The 21,358-nt window shown below is 43.7% G+C and overlaps 1 protein-coding gene across 3 annotated transcripts in view; it reads right to left on the reverse strand.

Moving 5' to 3' along the window:
* Nucleotides 1–21,358, reverse strand: part of HECW2 (HECT, C2 and WW domain containing E3 ubiquitin protein ligase 2) — a 395,637-nt gene that overhangs the window by 146,545 nt on the left and 227,734 nt on the right. For all 3 annotated transcript variants that reach the window (XM_073546703.1, XM_073546704.1, XM_073546705.1), the window contains exons 5-8: nt 15,736–15,830; nt 12,788–12,860; nt 5,422–5,591; nt 3,141–3,283 (exon numbers count right to left, since the gene is read on the reverse strand). In XM_073546703.1, the coding sequence (XP_073402804.1) occupies nt 3,141–3,283; nt 5,422–5,591; nt 12,788–12,860; nt 15,736–15,830 (481 nt within the window). The remainder of the gene's footprint in view (nt 1–3,140; nt 3,284–5,421; nt 5,592–12,787; nt 12,861–15,735; nt 15,831–21,358) is intronic.

Raw genomic sequence — 21,358 nt, forward strand, 5'->3', positions numbered from 1 at the left:
GTTTTTCCTCCAGGAATCCCTTCTTTTTATCGGACACCGACTCTAGAATGTTATCTAGGGCTGGCCCGAATACCCTCAGGCCCGAGAAGGGGATGGCGCATAACTTAGTTTTTGAAGCGTTGTCCCCCGACCAGGATTTGAGCCAGACTGCTCTTCGGGCCGCGTTGGAGAGGGAGCTGTTTCTGGCTGCAAATCTTACCGATTCGGCCGACGTATCTGATAGGAACGCCGTAGCCGATTTCATGAGCGGAAGGGATGCTAGGATGTCTGATCTAGGGGTCTTGTTGGTTAGGTGCTCTTCCAACTGCCCCATCCACAAAAACATAGATCTGGCCACCGAGGTGGCTGCTATGTTGGCCCTAATAAGAGCCGCCGACGTCTCCCACGCTCTTTTTAGTAAGACGTCTGCTTTCCTATCCATCGGGTCTCGAAGACCTGATGAGTCCTCGAATGGGATAGCCGTCTTTTTGGTAACTTTAGCGACTGGGACGTCTATTTTAGGAATTTCCTCCCATGCCCGGGTTTCCTCAGGATCAAAAGGCAGTCTGCTTCTAAAGTCTCGGGAGAGTGTCAGTCGACGCTCTGCCTCCTTCCACTCCTCCTGGACCATCGTTTTGATGTGTTCACTTACAGGGAACACTACCTGTCTCCGGGCCACCAGTCCTCCGAACATTAAGTCCTGTCTGGACTGTGGTTTAGGGACCTCCTCTATCTGCATAGTATTTCTGACTGCTTGAACCAACTCGTCTGTGTCCTCCAGTCTGAATAGGTATTTCCTGCTCTGATCCTGTCTATCCCCCGGATCTCGCCTTCTTCTTCCTGATCCGAATCCCGGAATTCGGACTCCTCACTAGGGCTTTCTTCCGACTCTGGGTCCGCTTCCCACCTTGGACGTTTGCGACTCGGCCCTGGGCTGGGAGACTGACGCCGTGCGAGGCTGGATGTAGAGGCCCGAACTTCCTCCCTTATCAGCGATCTCATTTCGGCTAGGAGGGATGGCTGTTCCTCGCCTACGACCCTTGAGGTACAGGGTCCGCATAGGGTCTTGTTATATGCGTCTGGCAGCTTTACCCTGCATACTGGGCATTTGACCGATTTGGAGGTGGCCTTTGCCGGGTCCTTCGTCCCCGAGGGGGATTCTGTCGGGGCTCCCCTCTCCTAATAATACAGAAGGGTCACCTATTCAGATCTGGGTTGGGGTAATGGGCGGGGGAGGGTGGTCTGCGCTATGCGCACTTACCCCTCCACCTGCTGGAGCGACCCCTTCCATCCTGGCGCAGTCACCGAAGCTTGCTCCCTGGTTCTCCAGAAGCGCGCTCTGCCTTAGGAGCAAATGATGTGGACCCCCTGGCGAGCGGTGTGTGGTTCAGTGGCGAGTCTCAATAGCGAGCGCTGTCTGGCCTTCAGAGGCGAGCGCTCAGTGGCTGTCAGAAGCGCGCGCCGGGATTCAGGGGGCGGCGTCTGACGTCACCGGATGTGACGCGCGGCCTCTCGCGCTAGGCCGCCTCCCCCACTTCCTGCTCTGCGCGCGACGATGGCGGCCTCCTCTGTCCTGCGCCGTGGGGAGCCGACCCCCATCTGTCAGCGTCAGACTGCCACTCCGGCCTCTTCGCCTGCAATGGCGGACTGCGTAGGCTTCGTTCCTGCCTCCCAGTGCCGCTGCGCCGGTCGTCCGTTGGTGCCCGCCCCGCCTGCAGCCTGCGGGGAGCCGACCATCACCTGCCATGCGGTGAGTCTTTGGAGCCGAGAGCCTCCCATAGGGAGGAACGGTTCCCTCCAGGAGCGTCGTCCTGCTCCTGGCCTTTGGGGCAGAGGGACTCCCCCCTGGAGAGTTTCGGCCCCGGGACCTCTTGACAGGGGAAGGCTTGGACTGGCCGTACGATCCCCTGAGCCCCTCCGGTAGCTTCTCGTGTGTCCCTCCGTGCAGGGACAGGAAAAACACTGAGGAAGAGGGGGTGGGACGTGACCTTTAACCTCTCGTGTGTTTCCTGTCCCTGTAAGGAGGAGGAGGACGTCCTCCATGGTGCTGTCAGGTGGACGTCCTGGAAAGGGGAATCGTTTTGTGGGGTCCAGACGGACAAAATTCCGACATCGATTTTTTGCGGTCACCCTAGTGCACATTGTTTTTAATTGGTTTTTATATAATACCACCAATATAATGAAGATTATTTATTAATTATATCCTGTTTGGTCTTTCCTGCTCAATTGGTCCCTTGGTTGGTTGGTTTTGATTTTTCAAATCTGTGGTTAAATCACACTACATCTGGTGTTAGTGTTTTTTCTTTTGCCTGCCCCAAAGCACAAACATGGTCCTCATCAATGAGACAGAGAGAGAGAGAGACAGACTGTTGGTTCTTTGAGGCGACCTGTGGCCAGGTCTCTTCTTGGTTTCCCTGGCTTGGAGCAGGAAGATAAGACTGCCTACAGGCCCGTCTCAGAGCATGGGCATATCATTAGCTGAAAACTTCTAATACTTATTACACAACAACAAAAACACATATTTCTTCACTCCAGGGATCACTTTGTAACAGTGGCAACATGACAATGTCTGTAGTTTCCTTAGCAAAAGTCTGCTGACAGGTTCGCTTTAAAGGGTAGAAAAAGGAACTTCTCAGAATAAACTGTCACATGTACATGAGGAACAACACAATTTCAGCCCATGGTATGACTTTGCGATTGATTTTTGGGGAAGACCAGCTGTTATGGTGTCTCCTGTACACAGAACAGCACACAGAGAGCATTATTGTGCTTCATTCCTTAGCACGAAGAGATAAACAGTAGTACCACTGAGGAAATTATACAGCAGTAATAAGCAGTGTATATGTGAATCCAGATCAGAACAATCTGCTTGTTTTCTTCTTTCTCCTCCACCACCTTAATTTATTAATTGAGTTTAATAGGAGGTGTAAGTTGACACCTCACTGTGCCTTCATTATGTTGTATGCAAGATGGATTTGAGCATTTTTTTTCCAGGAGGAGGAGAGGGGAAGTAGAGGCTCATAAGTAGAGAAAAAATAGAGTTCACATATTATTTAGTTTCTCATGTTTGCCTGCACTATTAGTTTATCTAAAGTAAAGTGAAAGTACAGTTCCCACTTAAATTGTCACTATATTAGCTTAAAAAAATGAGAAATATTTACCCAATTGCATGTCTTTCCAATAGCCTCTGTACTGGAATAGTCAATTTTCCAAGAAATCTTTTGATGATAGGGCGACTTTTGGCAAATTTGTCTTTCAGTTCAACTTCCAAAACATCAGTCAGAAGAGCAACAAAGGAATATTTCTAAATATAAATGAACTAAGTTAGAGTTGCAAACAGTTTACCATCAGTATATTTGTTTATAACCACGCTTATTCAATTCAGCTCGCCTCAATGGGAACAGATAATAAGCAATTCTGAATGATCTTTCAGCTCTATTAATTTAAAGGGAGTCTGTCACCTCCAAAACGCAAACATTTTTAATGCCGGAGCGCTGTCATCACACTCTCCTGTCTACAACGGCTGTTCGCTGCACAAAGATTGCCCAGTAGTGGGCAAGAGAGGGATGAGAGCGCACTCACACTGACAATGCAGGAGCACACGCGCACCATGTCAGAGCGCATTCATACCCCTGCACAATGTCAGAGCGCACTCATATCCCTGCACAATGTCAGAGCACACCCATTCCCCTCTCCTGATGGCATCTGCCATCCTCTACTGTGTAATCTTGCTTGCAGAGAGCAGCCGCTGCAGATCGAGGAGTGAGATGGGAATGCACACTGACACTGTGTGTGCTCTCATCTCCTGCAGTGTCTGTGCGTGCGAGTCTGGGATTTCAATTTAGGCAAAGTGAGAGCCCTAAATCCAGCATGGTCAATCAATATAAGGCTAAGTGCACACGTAACGGAACTCTCGCGGAAATTACCGCGAGAATTCCGGAATTCCAGTCCGCAGGAAAATCGCATTTTAAATTCCCGCGATTTTCCCGTGGAAAAACTAGCATTTTGCAAGCGTAATTAGCTTGCAGAATGCTAGCGTTTTCCAAGCGATCTGGAGCATCGCTTGGAGAACTGATTGACAGGTTGGTCACACTCGTCAAACACAGTGTTTGACAGTGTGACCAACTTTTTACTACTGAGGCCGCCTATGCAGCATCAGTAGTAAAAGATAGGATGTAAAAAAAAATAAAAAATAGTGTTATTCTTACCCTCCGACGTCCCGCGCATCCGTTCCCAGTAATCCTTTGCGAAAATGCCCGCGATGACGTCAGTTCTCGCGGGATCGCGACGTCTCGCGGTAATTTGCGATGACGTCGCGCGAATGACCGCGAGACTTCGCGATCCCGCGAGAACGGACGTCATCGCGAGCATTTTCGCAAAGGACTACTGGGAACGAGAGCATGAAGAGAAGCGGGAAGGCTGCGCGGGACGCCGGAGGGTGAGAATAACAATATTTTTTATTTTTAAATTCTTTTTTTTTACAGGAATATGGTACCCAAAGCCCGGAGGACAGTCTCCTCTCCTCCGGACCGTGGGTACCATTCGCAAATGTTCTGCTTACTTTCCGCATGGTGTGCACAGCCACATGCGGGAAATAAGCGGAACAATGCATTCCTATGGGTGCGGGATCGCCGCGATTCCGCAAATTAATGAGCATGCTGCGGTTTTTACCGCGAAGCGATTCCGCCGCAGTAAAAACCGCAGCATTAGCACAGCATTGCGGAATCCCATAGGAATGCATGGGATGCTTATTTTTCGCGTTTTCGCGGCAAAATCGCGCAGTTAAAACCGCCGCGGAAACGCGAAAAAAACGCTACGTGTGAACTCAGCCTCAATGAGAGGGTGAGAAGGATGCTAATTGATTGGGTGGAAAAGTGCACTGAGCCCTTGGCCACCCCAATTTTACAACGAGGGACTTGTAAAACTAAAAATTGTGGGATCTGTACCACAAGTATGATTTCTATTGGGGCCAAGTCCCCTGTATCAATGTATAAGTGGCTTAATTTGAATTTTTTGGGGTGACAGACTCCCTATAATGCAAATCACAAAAATATGTCATTTGTCTTTTCAGCAGATGTGCAGCTTGCTAATCGCTGTTTTCTATTGGTGTCTTTTTGTTGATATCAATAACTTTGTAGAATTTGTACTGTGGTGTAGAAACGTTGCATGTGCTCCCAGCATTGACATGTGCAACTGATTTTAACATTTCTAATAAGCTGTCATTATTACTATTCATTATTATCAATAATCAACATTTTTGTTGTGGCTTTTATGAAAAAGAGATTTTATGTTATGTTAATATTTTCTTTGCTTTCCTGCTAGGTCATATACAAAATATAATAGAAATGATATGAAGTCAATTAATCTTGTAAGTCATTTTACATTTGCAATGTTAATGTTACAAATCATCAACACACACCAAATACATAATATTTTTAATACCTCTCCATGCCATATTGGATTTGTAGTATTTGCAATAATTGTTGATCTCCTTTCTTGACCATGGTGGGCAAAGGTTGGAAAAGTACTCTTTTTCCCAGGTCGGATAGACATCTTTAGATAAGGGTCCGGATTAAAAAACATCCCTTTCTTTAGCCCCACAGCTCTAATATCTAAAAGATCAAATGAAGTGATAAAATAAATATCTCACAATATTAAAAAATAGATCAAAAAACGTGCAAACACAGAGCTGGCTTTGTAAAAAAAAAAATGTCCTACAGACAATTTTTGTGATGTGCTAGATCTGTGTTTCACAGTTTCAAAGTTTTGAGGTTGAAAGAAGACTAAAGTCCATCGAGCTCAACCTATGACTTAAATTTTTGATCCAGAGGAAGGCAAAAACCCCACTTGGCAAATGCTAATTGCTCCATATTAGGGTCAAAATTATTCTCCACTCCACAAACGGCATTCAGAATAGTTCCCTGGATAAATGTCCTATCTCCAAAATTTAGTACACATAACATGTAACATGTTTCAACAAAGGGATCCAGGCCTTCCTTGAACATTTTAGTGAATTGACAATTACAATATCATGTGGCTGAGAGTTCAGTCACAGAGAGTTTAAGACCAGACGGCCGGACAACTCGTTTTAGACAGGAGAACCATTTAATAAAAATTGTCCAGATAAGGTTCTGCTCACATCCAGAAGGTATTGGACTATAACCCTATAGAGTTGTAGATTTCTACCATAGGTGTTCTATTGCAAAAAACAATTAGTGCATTGCAGTATGTTTTTATTATTATTACGTATCCCGAATATATTTTACAAGATTCCTTTGTACTGAACTGCGCAGTCAGCTTCACTTTCAATATAGCTGTACCTTAAAAGGGGTTGTCCAATAAAAAGAAGTTATCACCTATCAACAGGTAGTCTCGCGGATCAGTGGGTATCTTGGCTGCTGGGACCGGCACCAACTGGCAGAATGGGGAACTTTTACCCCCCACCGGGGAAATTTTATCCTCAGTATAAAATAGAGTGGAGGGCCAAACGCCCAACTGCCACTCTGTTCTGAGCACAACACATGACAGCCCCATAGAGAATGAATAAAGCAATAGTTGAGTATGTCCCTGAGTGCTCCAATCTAACGGAGATAAAAGTTACTCTGCTGCAGATCAGTGCAGGTCTTAGAGGTTGGACCATCACTGATCAACAAATTCTCACCTATCCTATGGATAGAAAATAACTTGTTTTCATTTACCAACACCTTTAAAAAGGCCCTTTCACCAGTTTTAGCCTGCTTAGCACTGCTCTACTCCGTGACCTCTGCAGTCAGTGTAGGGTGCAGAAGGAGACTAGCAGAGCTGGCACCTCTAACAACTTTCAGCTCACAGCAATCAGTGTGGGGGAAGAGGGAGGTGGGGGAAGAGGGAGGTGAGCAAAGCTGACAGTGCTCTTAGATGGAAACAGCTAGAAGTGTTTGCAATGACACATAGCTCTTTTGTACTCTATAAAGTGGCTGCAGAGATTAAAGAAGAGAACAGGACTGTGTGTCATGTGTCAGACAGAAGAAGCCAGTTCTGAGGGCATGTTCTTTTTATCTGTATGTCCTTGACCAATCATAAGCAGCAGGTGTCATGCAGGGGAAAAAGCACACACCCCAGAGACAAATATTTTTTAACTCCCCCTTGGTCTTAGAATAAATAACAATCTCAACTTTACTGGCGAACATCTCTGCAATTGAGAGGATAAATCATAAAATAAAAATGTTTTATTCAGCTCTGCAGCCGCTATTCCACGATGTGACCAGTCTATCATGCTTAAACAGGTGAAAGGTCCACGTTAAACATACGGTAAGTCAATTTATTACCACAAAGACATTTTTCTGCTTCTTGCTGGCACTGAAATGGTGATAACTTGCATATTTTTCTGTTGATTAAGCTACTGATTTATGAGGGACAAGCTGTATGTTTAATAGAACTATTGTTGGGTACATACAATTTAGTAAATTACTTTGTACTAATTTCTCATTGCAATAAAATAAAATTAATATCTAAAGTATATTTTATGCGTTGTTACAATAATGATGATACATATTAACTTATACCTATTATAGATATCTACTATATAATTGTCTAATTCTGTTTGTCTGTCTGTAACAGAAATCCCACCTCGCTACTTGGTTGCGGCTGCATCGCTTATTGTACAGGCACATTACAGCCGTTAAAGGCATCATTGCTGCGTTGCTCATTACACAGGCACAGTCCTGTACATGTTCTAGAATACCCGATGCGTTAGAATCGGGCCACCATCTAGTAATAAATATATTCACTATCATAGCTGGGAATGACAGGGTTAAATCCCAGCTCTGCAGGGTCTTGATTACATACTCCTGTAGGGTTTTGCTAAAGAACCAGAAAATAGCCTCATGGAGTTATAGTCTCCTGAGGGAGTGTCAGTCTGCTGGATGAAACAGAGTTAAGTGTGCTGCTGGTGAGTGATGAGCCAAAATGTGAACTATAGCTGAGAAAGACACATGCTGAGGTCTCTCTCTGAATGGAGACTGCACTAAGCAGTTTGTTTGTGAGAGCTGCAGAGAGCTGGGTGGAAGCTGCAGCCTGTTCATTGTGAACTGTACCTGGAGTTGAACACTTCTGTTTGTTGCTGGAAGCTGCTGGAGCTCGAGGTAAAGGAGATACCACAACAAGAAAGTTCTCACGCTAATGGTGGAGTCAGTGAGATGAACAGAGTTCATTGGCTATGAACTCCGCTCATCTTATTCACATCACCACAACATAATGATGCTGCAATAGCACGTACAGCTCAGTAGTGTCTGTTGGATGCCAGGCTAAAAGCTTGCGTCATGCCAACATACAGCATGGCATCTAGATGTAGTAGAGCTAGATTCACCAAGGGACAAATGGATTATCTTCTAGTCGGACAGTTGAGGAATATGAGTTTTTATTATTTTTTGTCTTTTACAGGGGACATGGGCATCGATGGAATATCTTCTCGATGGACAGGTGAGTATAACTTTCCCTTTTTCAAATAAATAGGTAAAATAGGGGGGAGTGTTTATTTAAAATAAAAGACTTTTTTCAGGCTTTTTTTTTTTTACAATTTGACTATGGGGTTAGTAATGGGGCATCTTATAGACGTCTCTTCTTTACTAAACCTTGGGCTTGATGTCGGCTGCCAATACAAAGCTGACATCATCCCCAATACTATAACCCATTTGCCACCGCACCAGGGCAAGTGGGAAGAGCAGAGGCCAAGGGCCAGATTTGTTGCATCTTATGGATGCGCCATTTCTGGGGTGGCTGAGGACCGATGTTGGTACCCTGGAAGTAGGAGCTAAATCCTTGGCCTGTTCCCAGGTTAATAATATCAGGCCACAGCTTTCTGCTTAGCCTTTACTGGTTAGAATTTATAAGGGGATTCTATGTCATTTTTTTGAGCTGTTATTAATAGCCTGGGAACCTTTTGGGATATTGTACTATTTCCCTATTGTACCATTTCCCAGGTTATTAACATCAGGCCCCAGCTGTGGGCTTTCCCTCTGCTGATTATTAAAATTACATGGGAGACCACGTCATTTTTTAAATTTAGTTCCTAATGTTACACAGCATGTACACAGTGGATGCTGAATACAACTCCCATCATTGTTGCCTGGTTGCACTAGCCTCAGGGAGACCAGGCAACAATGATGAGAGCTGCCTTCAGCGCCCGGCGCCTGGGAGCAGCTAACTGTACTGCTTTTCACAGGCGCTGGTACGTGTCACATGGACAGCAACCGGATACACAGATGTCAAATCCATACATATGGATGTGGCAGAGACGAGAAATTAGGGTATTATATTGTATAAGCTTCTTTCTTGCAGGGAGGTCTCTCTATATCTTCATACATTTTTAGGATACACTTTATACATCAGTCTCAGACCTTTTCTATATCTACAATTCACTGCTGGTTTAACTTTCATATATGAAACCTAGTAGGATTGTCGTGTCTTCAGTTTTCAGGGGTGCTGGTTTATCACCATACTGTATCTAAGATTTAATTGCTTTTATGTACTGTATGTGGTTTTGTATGTCCTATTGTTCTAATAAAGTTGTATACATTTTATACCATTATTGTTTGGATACTGAATCAGGTGTGCACACCGACCCATGTGTTTGGTCTTTTCTGCTATTTTCCATACATACGGATGTCACACGGACAGCCACCGGATGATGTCACATACATACATATGGGGCCTGATGTTAATAACCTGGGAAATGGTACAATAGGGAAATGGTACAATATCCCAAAAGGTTCCCAGGCTATTAATAACAGCTCAAAAAAATGACGTAGAGTCCCCTTATAAATTCTAACCAGTAAAGGCTAAGCAGAAAGCTGTGGCCTGATATTAATAACCTGGGAACAGGCCAGATGTCACACGGACAGAGACCACAAATCTCACCAGTACTGATTTTTCCAGTACAGGAATCACCAGGAAGTGTGAAGGGGGCCTTATCTGGAGTGAAAACAACGAAAAAGACCCCATTCCATGCAGCTGAAGTGATTGTTGGGTACAAATTAATTGTTATGACAGCCAAGGGCCTATTGAAAGCCCCTGTGCCTGCCATCTTAGTATACCTATAAAGTCTAGCCTGTGGTTGGGTTCCATACTGCAGCATTACAGTAATTGTATAGGCAATAGGTAATCAAGCGATTACAGGTTCAGGTTCATAAAAATGCAAAGAATAACAAAAAAAAGGAAAATATTAAAAAAAAAATATAATTAAAAATTTAAAGCGAATTTTCTCATAATCCAAATAGTGAAATTTAATTACAAAAATTAACATGTACACTACTGCATGCAGAATTGTCTGAATTCAAAAATTTATCCCACACAGAATGCCAGAACAGAGAAAAAAATCAAAATGACAGAAACACCCTGCAAAAAACAAGCCCACAAACAACTCTAAGGATTAGAAGAAATAAAAATGATCGGAGATCCACTTTATTGGTCCCTGAGGCCCAAGGCAAAACAAATCCAGTAATTTCAGACTAAATTTATACTACTGTAAATGCAGGAAAAGAAAAGCAATTGGGATATTCCTCTCCATGGTTTGCAGGTGGTACATCATCCATATGATAATTTCAATGCAAGTAATCCAGTATTGCCAAGGAATCTACAATACATATCCTGTAACAAGGTCAGGCCAAAGAGAAGCCAGCGGAGACAGCTGCTCCGAGGACAAACAGATGTGAGGGATTAAATGCAGCACAGAATAAAGTATTATTCTGCCAGGCTCCGGTCCTCGGATGAAGATGAGCCTTCTATCAGGCTCTGTGCACACATGGCTTCTGGAACACTCATGTTTCTGACGCTTCACCCCACACCATCTCTGTCTGCGAGAGTCATAGCTGACATTAACAACTAGCCAGTACTGTACCGCTTAAATCCCTCAGAATTCTGTTACAAGCCGATAGGTGAAAATGGAGTCAATTTTCAGATTAGTGACATTTAGTAGAACACTGCAAACATAAAGTAACACTTTGTCGTTGACAAATGGGACCCAGAGACCACTAAACAAACTAGTAATGAAGTTCCATCACGTCACACGTGCCTGTATCTTATGTGTTTTCGCTGGTTTACTTTCCTTTCAGGTTTTTTGCCAAAACATATACAGTATAGTAATGGAGCGACATTATCTTTTCTTAGTCAAAACCTCATTTTTTACCATAAAATACTAATTACTAAAAGCAGATGGGTAAAAAAAAATAGTTCTTTGTCCCTGGCTGAATGTGATGTGTAGCCCCATCATATTGGTGTACAGTATATTAACTACAAGAAGGAAAAAAGAAGAAGAAACATATTGGGTCTCCTACACATTACACCTACGGGAGCTTTTATGATGTCCAATACTAAATCCATAGGCAATGCTACGGAGTTGGTTCCAGCTTTGCATCTATAGCAGCATCCACGCATCTGGGAAGACATACAAGAAGATTTTGGAGCGTGTCTGTGGGAATTTTGAGAGGTCAGACACCAATCTGGGACAAGAGGGCCGGGCTCACAATCTCCATTCTAGTTCATCCTGAAGGTGTACGGTAGGGTTGAGGTCAGGGCTCTAGGCCAGTCAAGTTCTTCCACCACAATCTCACCAAACCATGCCTTCTGGACCTTTGGTCACTTGGCAGTCCTGCTGTACAGGATCTGCTACTTTGTGGCTGAGTTGCTGAGGGTGGTAAACACTCACAGGTGATCATGGAATATTTAGGATGGAAGAATTTCACAAACTGATTTGTAAGAATGGTAGCACACTCTATTACACGACCACGCTGGTATTGGTGAGCTCTTTAGGACCAAGCATTCTTACACAAGTGTTTGTAAGTTAGTAATTTTACTATTTTATCATCCAAACTTTCATATGCATGTGAAGATATGTCCTAGTTTTTATTTGCCAAGTTGCACCCAAGTATAAGCAATTTTATGAATGGGTTATATGGTTATATCCATACCAGTTAACTCTAAACCAGAGGCATATGATACGGCATCATTTGGCCATCACTGGGGGTCCTAGCTGTTGGCTCTTCAGCAATCCCAAGAACGAGGATCATGGGCACCTCAACTCTATTCAAACAGGGTTGCAGAGCTCCCATTCTCCAAGTTCTAGGTCCTTTCTCTTGGAGGTCCTATTGATGGACCCCCAGTAATTAGCAAGTTATTATTATTACTTATTATAGCGCCATTTATTTCATGGCACCCCTTTTCACTTTACATGTATAAAGGGGTGTACATAAAAAACAAGTACAATAATCATGAATAATCATGTAAGTTATCGCCTAGTACAGGAAGAGAGAGGACCCTGCCCGCGAGGGCTCAGTCTACTAGTTATCTCCTACCTGGAGTATAGGGAATGACTTGTTAATCAGGGATTAACCTTATAACTTATATTACTGCCCTTTACACTTTTTGTTGCCTACACAGAAAACATTTCAAAGTGCAGCAACAATTTTAAAGGGGTTTTGTATGAATACAGTTTTTAGTTCTCTCAACTTGCTCTTCATAAGGTTACATCATGACTACAGCGTATTGGAATGATACAGCCAATCATTGGGCTCACTAGCTCCTGCTGTGCATCAGGTTCACCACTGAGTTCAGTGACTGGCAGCAGCGGTCTCATGCAGTTTAGTCATGATGTCACCTCTGCCGCTTGTCAACAAGGACCAGAGGAGTGGCAGAGAGCTGGCCATGGAGCAGGAATTGATTACCATAACGGATTTTATTACGTTTATGTAGAGAAAAATGATGGGGTTAAAACTCTGCTCATAGAAAACACCTTTAAGCCTTACAAGCTATTTATGGTAAAATTAACCATTACCTGATAAAGTAAAGCTAGCAAGCTTTCGAGATTGCTGAGAAGCAGAAAATCCATCCATACCATCTGCACCCATCTGCAAAGAAAGGAGCATTAATGAGCCACATATATGATGCATAAGTAATGTGGTGACATCTCTCCACCGTGAGACGCCAACGGTGATCACCATTCTCCAGTCAGCTGACGGGACGGGTATCCTGTGGACATGCCTGCAATGCTTGGGGCGGGAACAATTATGTAAGGCATCATTACTTATCTTACAGTGATGCATCTACTGATTCAATTCATTGACTAGTTAGCAAACTTGACATCAGTCTGTTAGTATATAAGAAGAACACTTAACAAATTACCTTGCTGTTATAAAGGGATGTCCTGTGATGCAGGATGGGTCGTTATGCTCATCGAGATGCACATAAAGGAGTTGTCTGGTTAAAACAAGTTATCAACTATCCACAGGACAGGTAATACATTTTCTGATCAGTGGGTGCCCGACCATCACTAGGACCCAGATTGATTGGCACATCAGGATTTCTTTTTATCCCTAACAGGGTACTTTTATCCCTGTTACAAAATGACGTGGCAGGGTGAAAGCCTGACCGCCACTTCATTCATTCTCTATGGGCTGCAGGCACAAGAGCAGCAATTGGAGGCCCCATAGACAATGAACAGGGCAGTGGTCGCGCATGTGCACTGTTGCGCCATACTAATAGTGATAAGATGTCACAATTCTGCCAATTAGTGCAGTTCCCCACCGAACAACAAGTGATCACTAATCTATAGGATAGAAGATAACTTGTTTTAACCAAACAGCCCCTTTAATGTTTTTTTTACATGATTTTCATAGTAATAAATTTCTTAATTTGGAGCGCAAGTGGTCACATCTATATATATAAAACTGAATGTATGTACGTGTGTATCACCAACCAATCACGAAGCATCTTTCATTTCACCAGAGCTGTTCAAAAGAAGCTGAGCTGTGATTGGTTGCTATGAGCAACAGTTTTCCTTCCAACCAATCACTAAGCATCTCTCATTTCACCAGAGCTGGTTAAAAAAAGCTGAGCTGTGATTGGTTGCTATGAGCAAGTTTTCCCACTTGACAACACCACAGCAGACACTGACATGGTGGGAGGAATCTAGCATCCCTGGGAACATAAGCTCCCAGCCATTGTCTGCCCCTCAGACAGGAGCACAGAGCATATGACAGAAATGAATCCCCCCTCCCGTGCTTATATATCCATCACACATCCTCCATACCAAACCGTCAAAGTGTGAAAAAACGGATCCGTTGCATATTTGCAAAAAACTGATGCAGCGGATCTGGTTTTTGGACGGATCCGTCGCAGCAGCCAGTGTATGAAATTTAAAGGAACAGAACTCTGGAAAAGGGGAGAGAGAGAGACCCCAGGGTCCCTTAAAGGGATCATTGGTATGGAAGTTAGGGCAAATCCACACTGCGCTTTGGTACTGACCCCAGGCCTTTCTTAAAGAGATCTCCAGTATGGAAGTCAGGGCAAATCCATCCAGCGCTTTGGTTCTGACCCCAGGCCTCTCTTAAAGGGATCCCCGATATGGAATTCAGGGCAATTGCCTTCAAATGCTCTGGTACTGACCCCAGGCTCTCTTAAAGGGATCTCCTGTATGGAAGATAGGGCAAATCCCTCAGCGCTCTGATTCTGACCCCAGAGTTCTATTAAAGGGATCATTGGTATGCAAGTAAGGGCAAATCCACTCAGCGCTCTGGTTCTGATCCCAGGCTCTCTTAAAGGGATACCCAGTATGGAAGAGAGGACAAATCCACTCTGCGCTTTGGTACTGACCCCAGGCCTCTCTTAAAGGGATCCTCGGTATGGAAGTTAGGACCGTTCCATTCAGCGCTCTGGTTCTGACCCCAGACTGACGGGATGATGTGGGATATTAGGGGTAGTAGTCCGGTGGCTCTGGCTGATGGGATGAGGTGGGATATTAGGGGGAGTAGTCCGGTGGCTCTGGCTGATGGGATGATGCGGGATATTAGTGGTAGTAGTCCAGTGGTTCTGGCGGACGAGATGATGTGGGATATTATTGGTAGTAGTCCGGTGGCTGTGACGGGATGATGTGGGAAATTAGTGGCAGTTGTCCGGTGGCTCTGGCTGACGGGATGATGTGGGATATTAGGGGTAGTAGTCCGGTGGCTCTGGCGGACGGGATGATGCGGGATATTAGGGGTAGTAGTCCGGCGGCTGTGACGGGATGATATGGGATATTAGTGGTAATTGTCTGGTGGCTCTGGTTGACGGGATGATGTGGGATATTAGGGGTAGTAGTCCGGTAGCTATGTCTGACAAGATGATGTGGGATATTATAGTGAATGTGGCTATGCGGAGTGGGCGGGCTATACGCTCAGCTTACATAGATATAATCATTATAATTTGTTACAACTAACCGTAGTTCGTTACTATGCCCGGGCAGCACCGGGCTATTCAGCTAGTTTCTAATAAAGAAGCCATATGTATAAGCAACAGATGTAATGTAACAGTCCTTAGCGTACAATCTATGACACTCTTTCGTGTATGAGGCGCTGGATGCAACCATGTACTATATTCATTGAAGTGTACAGCATGCTACAATACATTTCTCCAGCAGGGTCCAAAGCCAGAAAATGAGTGTGTGCACAGGGCTGTAACAGCTGCTATCCTGGGATTTAATCAGCCAGACCCATAGCGATCAGCTGATTGCTGGGGCTTTAAGAAGTTGTTATCCAGATGGACACAAAACTGGCCGCATTACCTCAAAATAAAAAAAATAATTTTTGTGTAACTGTGATGTAATTTTTTTTTCCGAGCTAAGTATATAAAAAATGTATCTAATCTAGATTATTGCACAGAACCATTGGGTGATTATCGGTCCCTGGACTGTTGAGTATAAGGCACCGTCAGCCGTGCCACGTTCACTATAAACCTTAGACTTACCATTACAGTAGGATTCTTCACAGTGATACAAGGGGTCGTTGCTCTCAAAGATCCACTGATACCATGATAATACTTAAAACAAATTTTTATTTCAGCTGAAATGAAAGAACAGTTTTTGGTCAGTAGATTTACAATAATTAACAGAAACAATAATAATAATCAGGGCAATGTATAATATATTCACACCTACCAGCCACAATATGAATCCACTGATCCCAGTAAATGTTGGCAGCCAAGAGGCTAAAGGTACTGTCACACTTGGCGATGTACCAGCGATATGACGCTGTCAGGATCGCTGGTACATCGCTAAGTGGTCGCTAGTGAGCTGCCACATAGGCAGATCTCACCAGCGACATCGCAGGAAGCTGACGACGAGAAACAGTCCTGAACGTTCTCGCGCGATCAGCGATAACCAGTGGGGGAGCGGGTCGTAGGTAAGTACCACACACAGAGATATCACTAGCAATATCGCTATAACGTCACTAGTTATAGCGATATTGCTAGCGATATCTCTTAGTGTGACTGGCCCTTAAGTGTAGACCGTGCAGGCCTCCATAGTCTGCTTCTAACCCTAGAAAGCGCAACACTTAATGGGGTATTGCGCACTACATAACTTATCACCTATCCACTGGATCGGTGCGGGTCCTAATTGTGCCTAATTAGCATTAACTCTACTAGGAATGTGAGTAACCTTCTCTTTCACACTCACCAATTTAATGGTCTTTCTCTTTATGATTCATTTGAGTGATTATTTAGATAGGTCAAGTGAATAACATGGATTGTCTACTTATAAAAGTGGGTAAGACACACTCCTCAACATTGAAATCGCAAGAACACAAAGGAGATCTTGTGGAGTTATGGAAATCATGGGATGTTATTAACATGAAAATAATTAAAAATGGAAAGAAAATGTTCAAAAAAAAATTTATTCATTATCAAGAATAAGCGCCACACTCAGAAATACATGCACTTACACTTCTTGACATGCTATTAGTGAGATTATTAATGTTTGTCTGAGGAGTGTTCTTCCATGCTGAATGCACTTGGGCAGCAAATCGGAAAGATCCACTGCTGCCAGCTGCCTTTAAATGCCATTCAGCAAATTTGCCCAGAGTAGCATGAGCAGCTTTCAGCCTGGCATTATCATGTTGAAAAGCAGCTTCTAGGACACTTTGAAGAAAAGGCACCTCCACTACTCCAATGCTGCTAATGTACCTGGAATGAAGCCTAGAAGGTTCCGACTACGGTACATTATGCCCCACACACAATAATCCAATGTTCTCTTGTATCACTGTATCCAAAACTAAAGTGTGACTAATCACTGAAGAGTTTAGACTTCCTTTCCAGCCTCCACCGCCTTCATGCTCTGCACAATGATAACCTTTGCGACAAGGGGAGCGAAAAGTCAAAGAAGAGGCTTCATGAGAGAAGAGAATACTGGTTCCACTCCTGCGATTATGGTGTGGGATGGCATAATGTATGGTAGCCAGACACCTTCAGTCTCCATTCCAGATACACTAACAGTTCGACATTACATTGATTTGGTTGTGGAACCAGTGGTACAGCCATTTCTCCAAAATGTCCCAGGAGCTGTTTTCAAAACAATGCCAGGCTGAATGTTGCTTGTGCTACTATGAGGAGCTTGTGCAGCCTGCAGGGTCTCCAGACTTGTCTCCCACCAAGCACATTTTAGAGATGGGGGTATATGTCGTAGTGTCATTAAGTTGAGACTGAATTTCTGAAGTATAATGTGTCTTATCCATGATGACAGAGCCCCCTTTGTTAGCTGGTTTTATAATAATTTCTTTCTTTTCGTTACGGTCAGTAAGTACCCTTGTTTCTTCCTTTGTAAGATCATGTTTATATGTAATTTGCCTTTCGCAATGTTTTCTAACATTTGCTTAATGTCTCTTTGTACAAGAGAGATCTAGCTTTTCACAGGGTGATAATTAGGAGGTGGGTTGAAACAACTTGTTACTGGAAACGTTGGTTATACATCAGTATTCACTGTCGGATCTTGAATAATAAAACGTCACATATCACAAGATACACTTCTGGAAAATTGTTTGTGCTGAAGTTGACTGCTACTATTATATGCTGACGCCATATAATTTGATTATTGCGGCTAAACGCTGGCAGAAAATCAGTGTGCCTTCCTTTGATTGCTCAACAGAGTCATGACAAAGAAGAAAAAAATCGTTTAAAGTAGTTTTCCAAAATTCGGGTGAATTGTTTTGAAATTTCCATTACAAATTACAGATTTGAAAAAGACTGCTTCCTCCACCGTGTCACACTGCTTACCTCTCAATGTCTAGAAGACCTTCCCTCGAGACACACACAACCTTTTAGGACATATGGAATACCTCATGTACAAAACGTGTTGGCTTAGCACGCGATTTCTAAGTCCATGGACCCAGATCGAAATATAGTATCCCGTATTCCCCAGCACTGCCAAGCATTTCTAGCTCATATGTTTTTCTAATTAATTCACTTTTCACTATGAAGTCTTAAAATAAAAAGCAACAGCACACATACTGCAGCCGAAATGTGTAAGTCCTGGCACTGGCTATGGAGATGAGTAATGCAAGCAAGATTCTTAGAAATGGAAGAATAGGAAATAACAGATACATATATCCGTACTTTGCTTACAAGATTACACAGTGCAACCTGTACAAAGTCTTGGACCCGTCAAGCTATGTGCACACTGTGCATTTTTTATGCGTTTTCCCAGCGTTTTTTCCACGTTGAATTGGGCCATAAACGCTATGGAATCCTTATGCCAGCTAATTCAATGACAATCCTGAAGTGTTGTGCTCATGATCCGTAAAATTCCTTTGAGTATTTGCAGTGTGGGTTTTTTTTTCTGCAGCATGTCAGTTCTTTGTGCGGATTTTTAGCGTTTTCAACACATTGACTTCAATTGAGTCAGTCAAATTCGCAACAAAAACGCAGGTATAATAATGTTTGTGGATTTGCTGAGTATTTGTGTTTTTTTACTGGCTTCCTATGGTGTTTCCCATGCTGCCATCTGTGTGACAGCGTGGGAAACACTGGTGTGGTGGTTCTCATCAGCGGTAACGCAACCGTCTGTCAGAGCGCTGCGGGGTCATGCTGTCAGATGTCAGCGTGACCCCGCAGCTGTGACCCACTGTAAAAATCTTACCGCAGGTCATCAGGCGTGGGCTTATGAGACTACTCATCCCATCAGGCTACATCTGCTGTCACTGATAACAGTGATGGCCGAAGCCACTGACGGGAGAAGTAGTCTCTGGTCAGCCGGCGCCTGTTTTCACACTTAAAAAAAAAAAAAACAAAAAAAAAAAAATAGAGAATAATTACATACATATTCAGATAAAAATGAAAACACATTATATTCAGCTAACACCAAATCCCCAATGCCCTTGTCTCCTTGAAAAAATGTAAACTAAAAAAAAAAAAAACATACTGTATACTCAGCTTAACGCCCAATCGCCGATGCCCATGTCTAATAGACATGCATTTTTGTACAGCAATGAAGACTTTTTTGAGGTAAATATATTTTTTAAAAAATTTGCAACACCCCCATTACTAACCCCATATTGATATTATAAAACACACACACACAGAGTAAGGTTGTTTATTTGAAATAATGGCAGATAAGAACCACCGTACCAGTATTTCCCGCGCTGTCACACAGATGACAGCGAGGGAAACACCAAAGGAAGGCAGTAAAAACGCAATAAAAAACTCAGCAAATCCACAGCAAATCTGCAAACATTTTTATACCTGCATTTTTGACTGACTCAATTGAAATCAATGTGTGGAAAACACTAAAAATCCGCACAAACTGATATGCTGCAGAATAAAACGCCCTGCAAATACTCAAAGGAAATTTACTGATCATGTGCACAACACTTCAGGATGGTCAAGGAATTAGCTGGCATAAGGATTTCATTGCGTTTTTGGCCCATTTCCACGCAGAAAAAAACGCTGCGAAAACGCATAAAAAATGCACAGTGTGCACATAGCTTTAGGCTGTGTGCACACGCTGCGGATTAGGTGCGGATTCATCCGCGCGGATTTTGTAAAATCCGCAGGTGAAACCGCAGGTCAAAATACCTGCGGTTCTACCTGCGGATTGCTCTGCGGTTTTGCCCTGCGGTTTTTCATCTCCTCAATGGAGGAGATGGCAAACCGCAGCAGAATCCGCAGAAAGAATTGACATGTCAATTCTTTCTGCGGATTGAAAACCGCAGATAATCCGCGCGGAAAAGCACCAAATCTGCTGCTGTGTGAAGACATCAGTGACACAGAGCTGTCCCATTCACACAGCAGAGGCTTTGTCACACAAAAGATTACATCAATGACTGCCATCCCCTGTGCAGATTAGAAGCTGCAGACCCCCATCACTGGCCATCACACAGTCTGTTCTCACTGCTGCCAGCAGCCTGGGACAGTGAGGGAAGGAATTACTGATAATGAGTTATGTATTGTTAATCATGGAGTGGCCCAGAATACAGGACGATTTTACCTCCTCACTAGTTTCAGTTTCCATAGATCACTGTTCAGCGTGTGTCTGGGGGAGGAGCAGCTCTCTGTTCTCTGCAGTGAGGCTTCTGGAGGGGAAGAATTCGTTACTGTGTGATGAGGGCTGCTTCATGTGGACGGGGAGGGCCTGTAGCTATGGAGGGTGGGGTTGTTGCTATAGAGGGCATGTTTGTAGTAGGGTAGGAGGTTACGACTAGTTCTCATTTCAATGCCATAACACCCCCCCCCTTGGACGTTCTGTTCAGAATATCTAGAAAACTGTGCAAACTAGTGACAGAAAGTAAATTACTTATTGTCATAATTCTGCAGCCCAGATACAGTGGGGCAAAAAAGTATTTAGTCAGTCAGCAATAGTGCAAGTTCCACCACTTAAAAAGATGAGAGGTGTCTGTAATTTACATCATAGGTACGCCTCAACTATGGGAGACAAACTGAGAAAAAAAAATCCAGAATATCACATTGTCTGTTTTTTTTTTCATTTTATTTGCATATTATGGTGGAAAATAAGTATTTGGTCAGAAACAAGCAATCAAGATTTCTGGCTCTCACAGACCTGTAACTTCTTCTTTAAGAGTCTCCTCTTTCCTCCACTCATTACTTGTAGTAATGGCACCTGTTTAAACTTGTTATCAGTATAAAAAGACACCTGTGCACACCCTCAAACAGTCTGACTCCAAACTCCACTATGGTGAAGACCAAAGAGCTGTCAAAGGACACCAGAAACAAAATTGTAGCCCTGCACCAGGCTGGGAAGACTGAATCTGCAATAGCCAACCAGCTTGGAGTGAAGAAATCAACTGTGGGAGCAATAATAAGAAAATGGAAGACATACAAGACCACTGATAATCTCCCTCGATCTGGTGCTCCACGCAAAATCCCACCCCGTGGGGTCAGAATGATCACAAGAACGGTGAGCAAAAATCCCAGAACCACGCGGGGGGACCTAGTGAATGAACTGCAGAGAGCTGGGACCAATGTAACAAGGCCTACCATAAGTAACACACTACGCCACCATGGACTCAGATCCTGCAGTGCCAGACGTGTCCCACTGCTTAAGCCTGTACATGTCCGGGCCCGTCTGAAGTTTGCTAGAGAG

This window comes from Dendrobates tinctorius, unplaced genomic scaffold, assembly GCF_039654945.1.
Source record: "Dendrobates tinctorius isolate UK_male_01 unplaced genomic scaffold, ASM3965494v1 ptg000150l, whole genome shotgun sequence".
Lineage (NCBI taxonomy): Eukaryota > Metazoa > Chordata > Amphibia > Anura > Dendrobatidae > Dendrobates > Dendrobates tinctorius.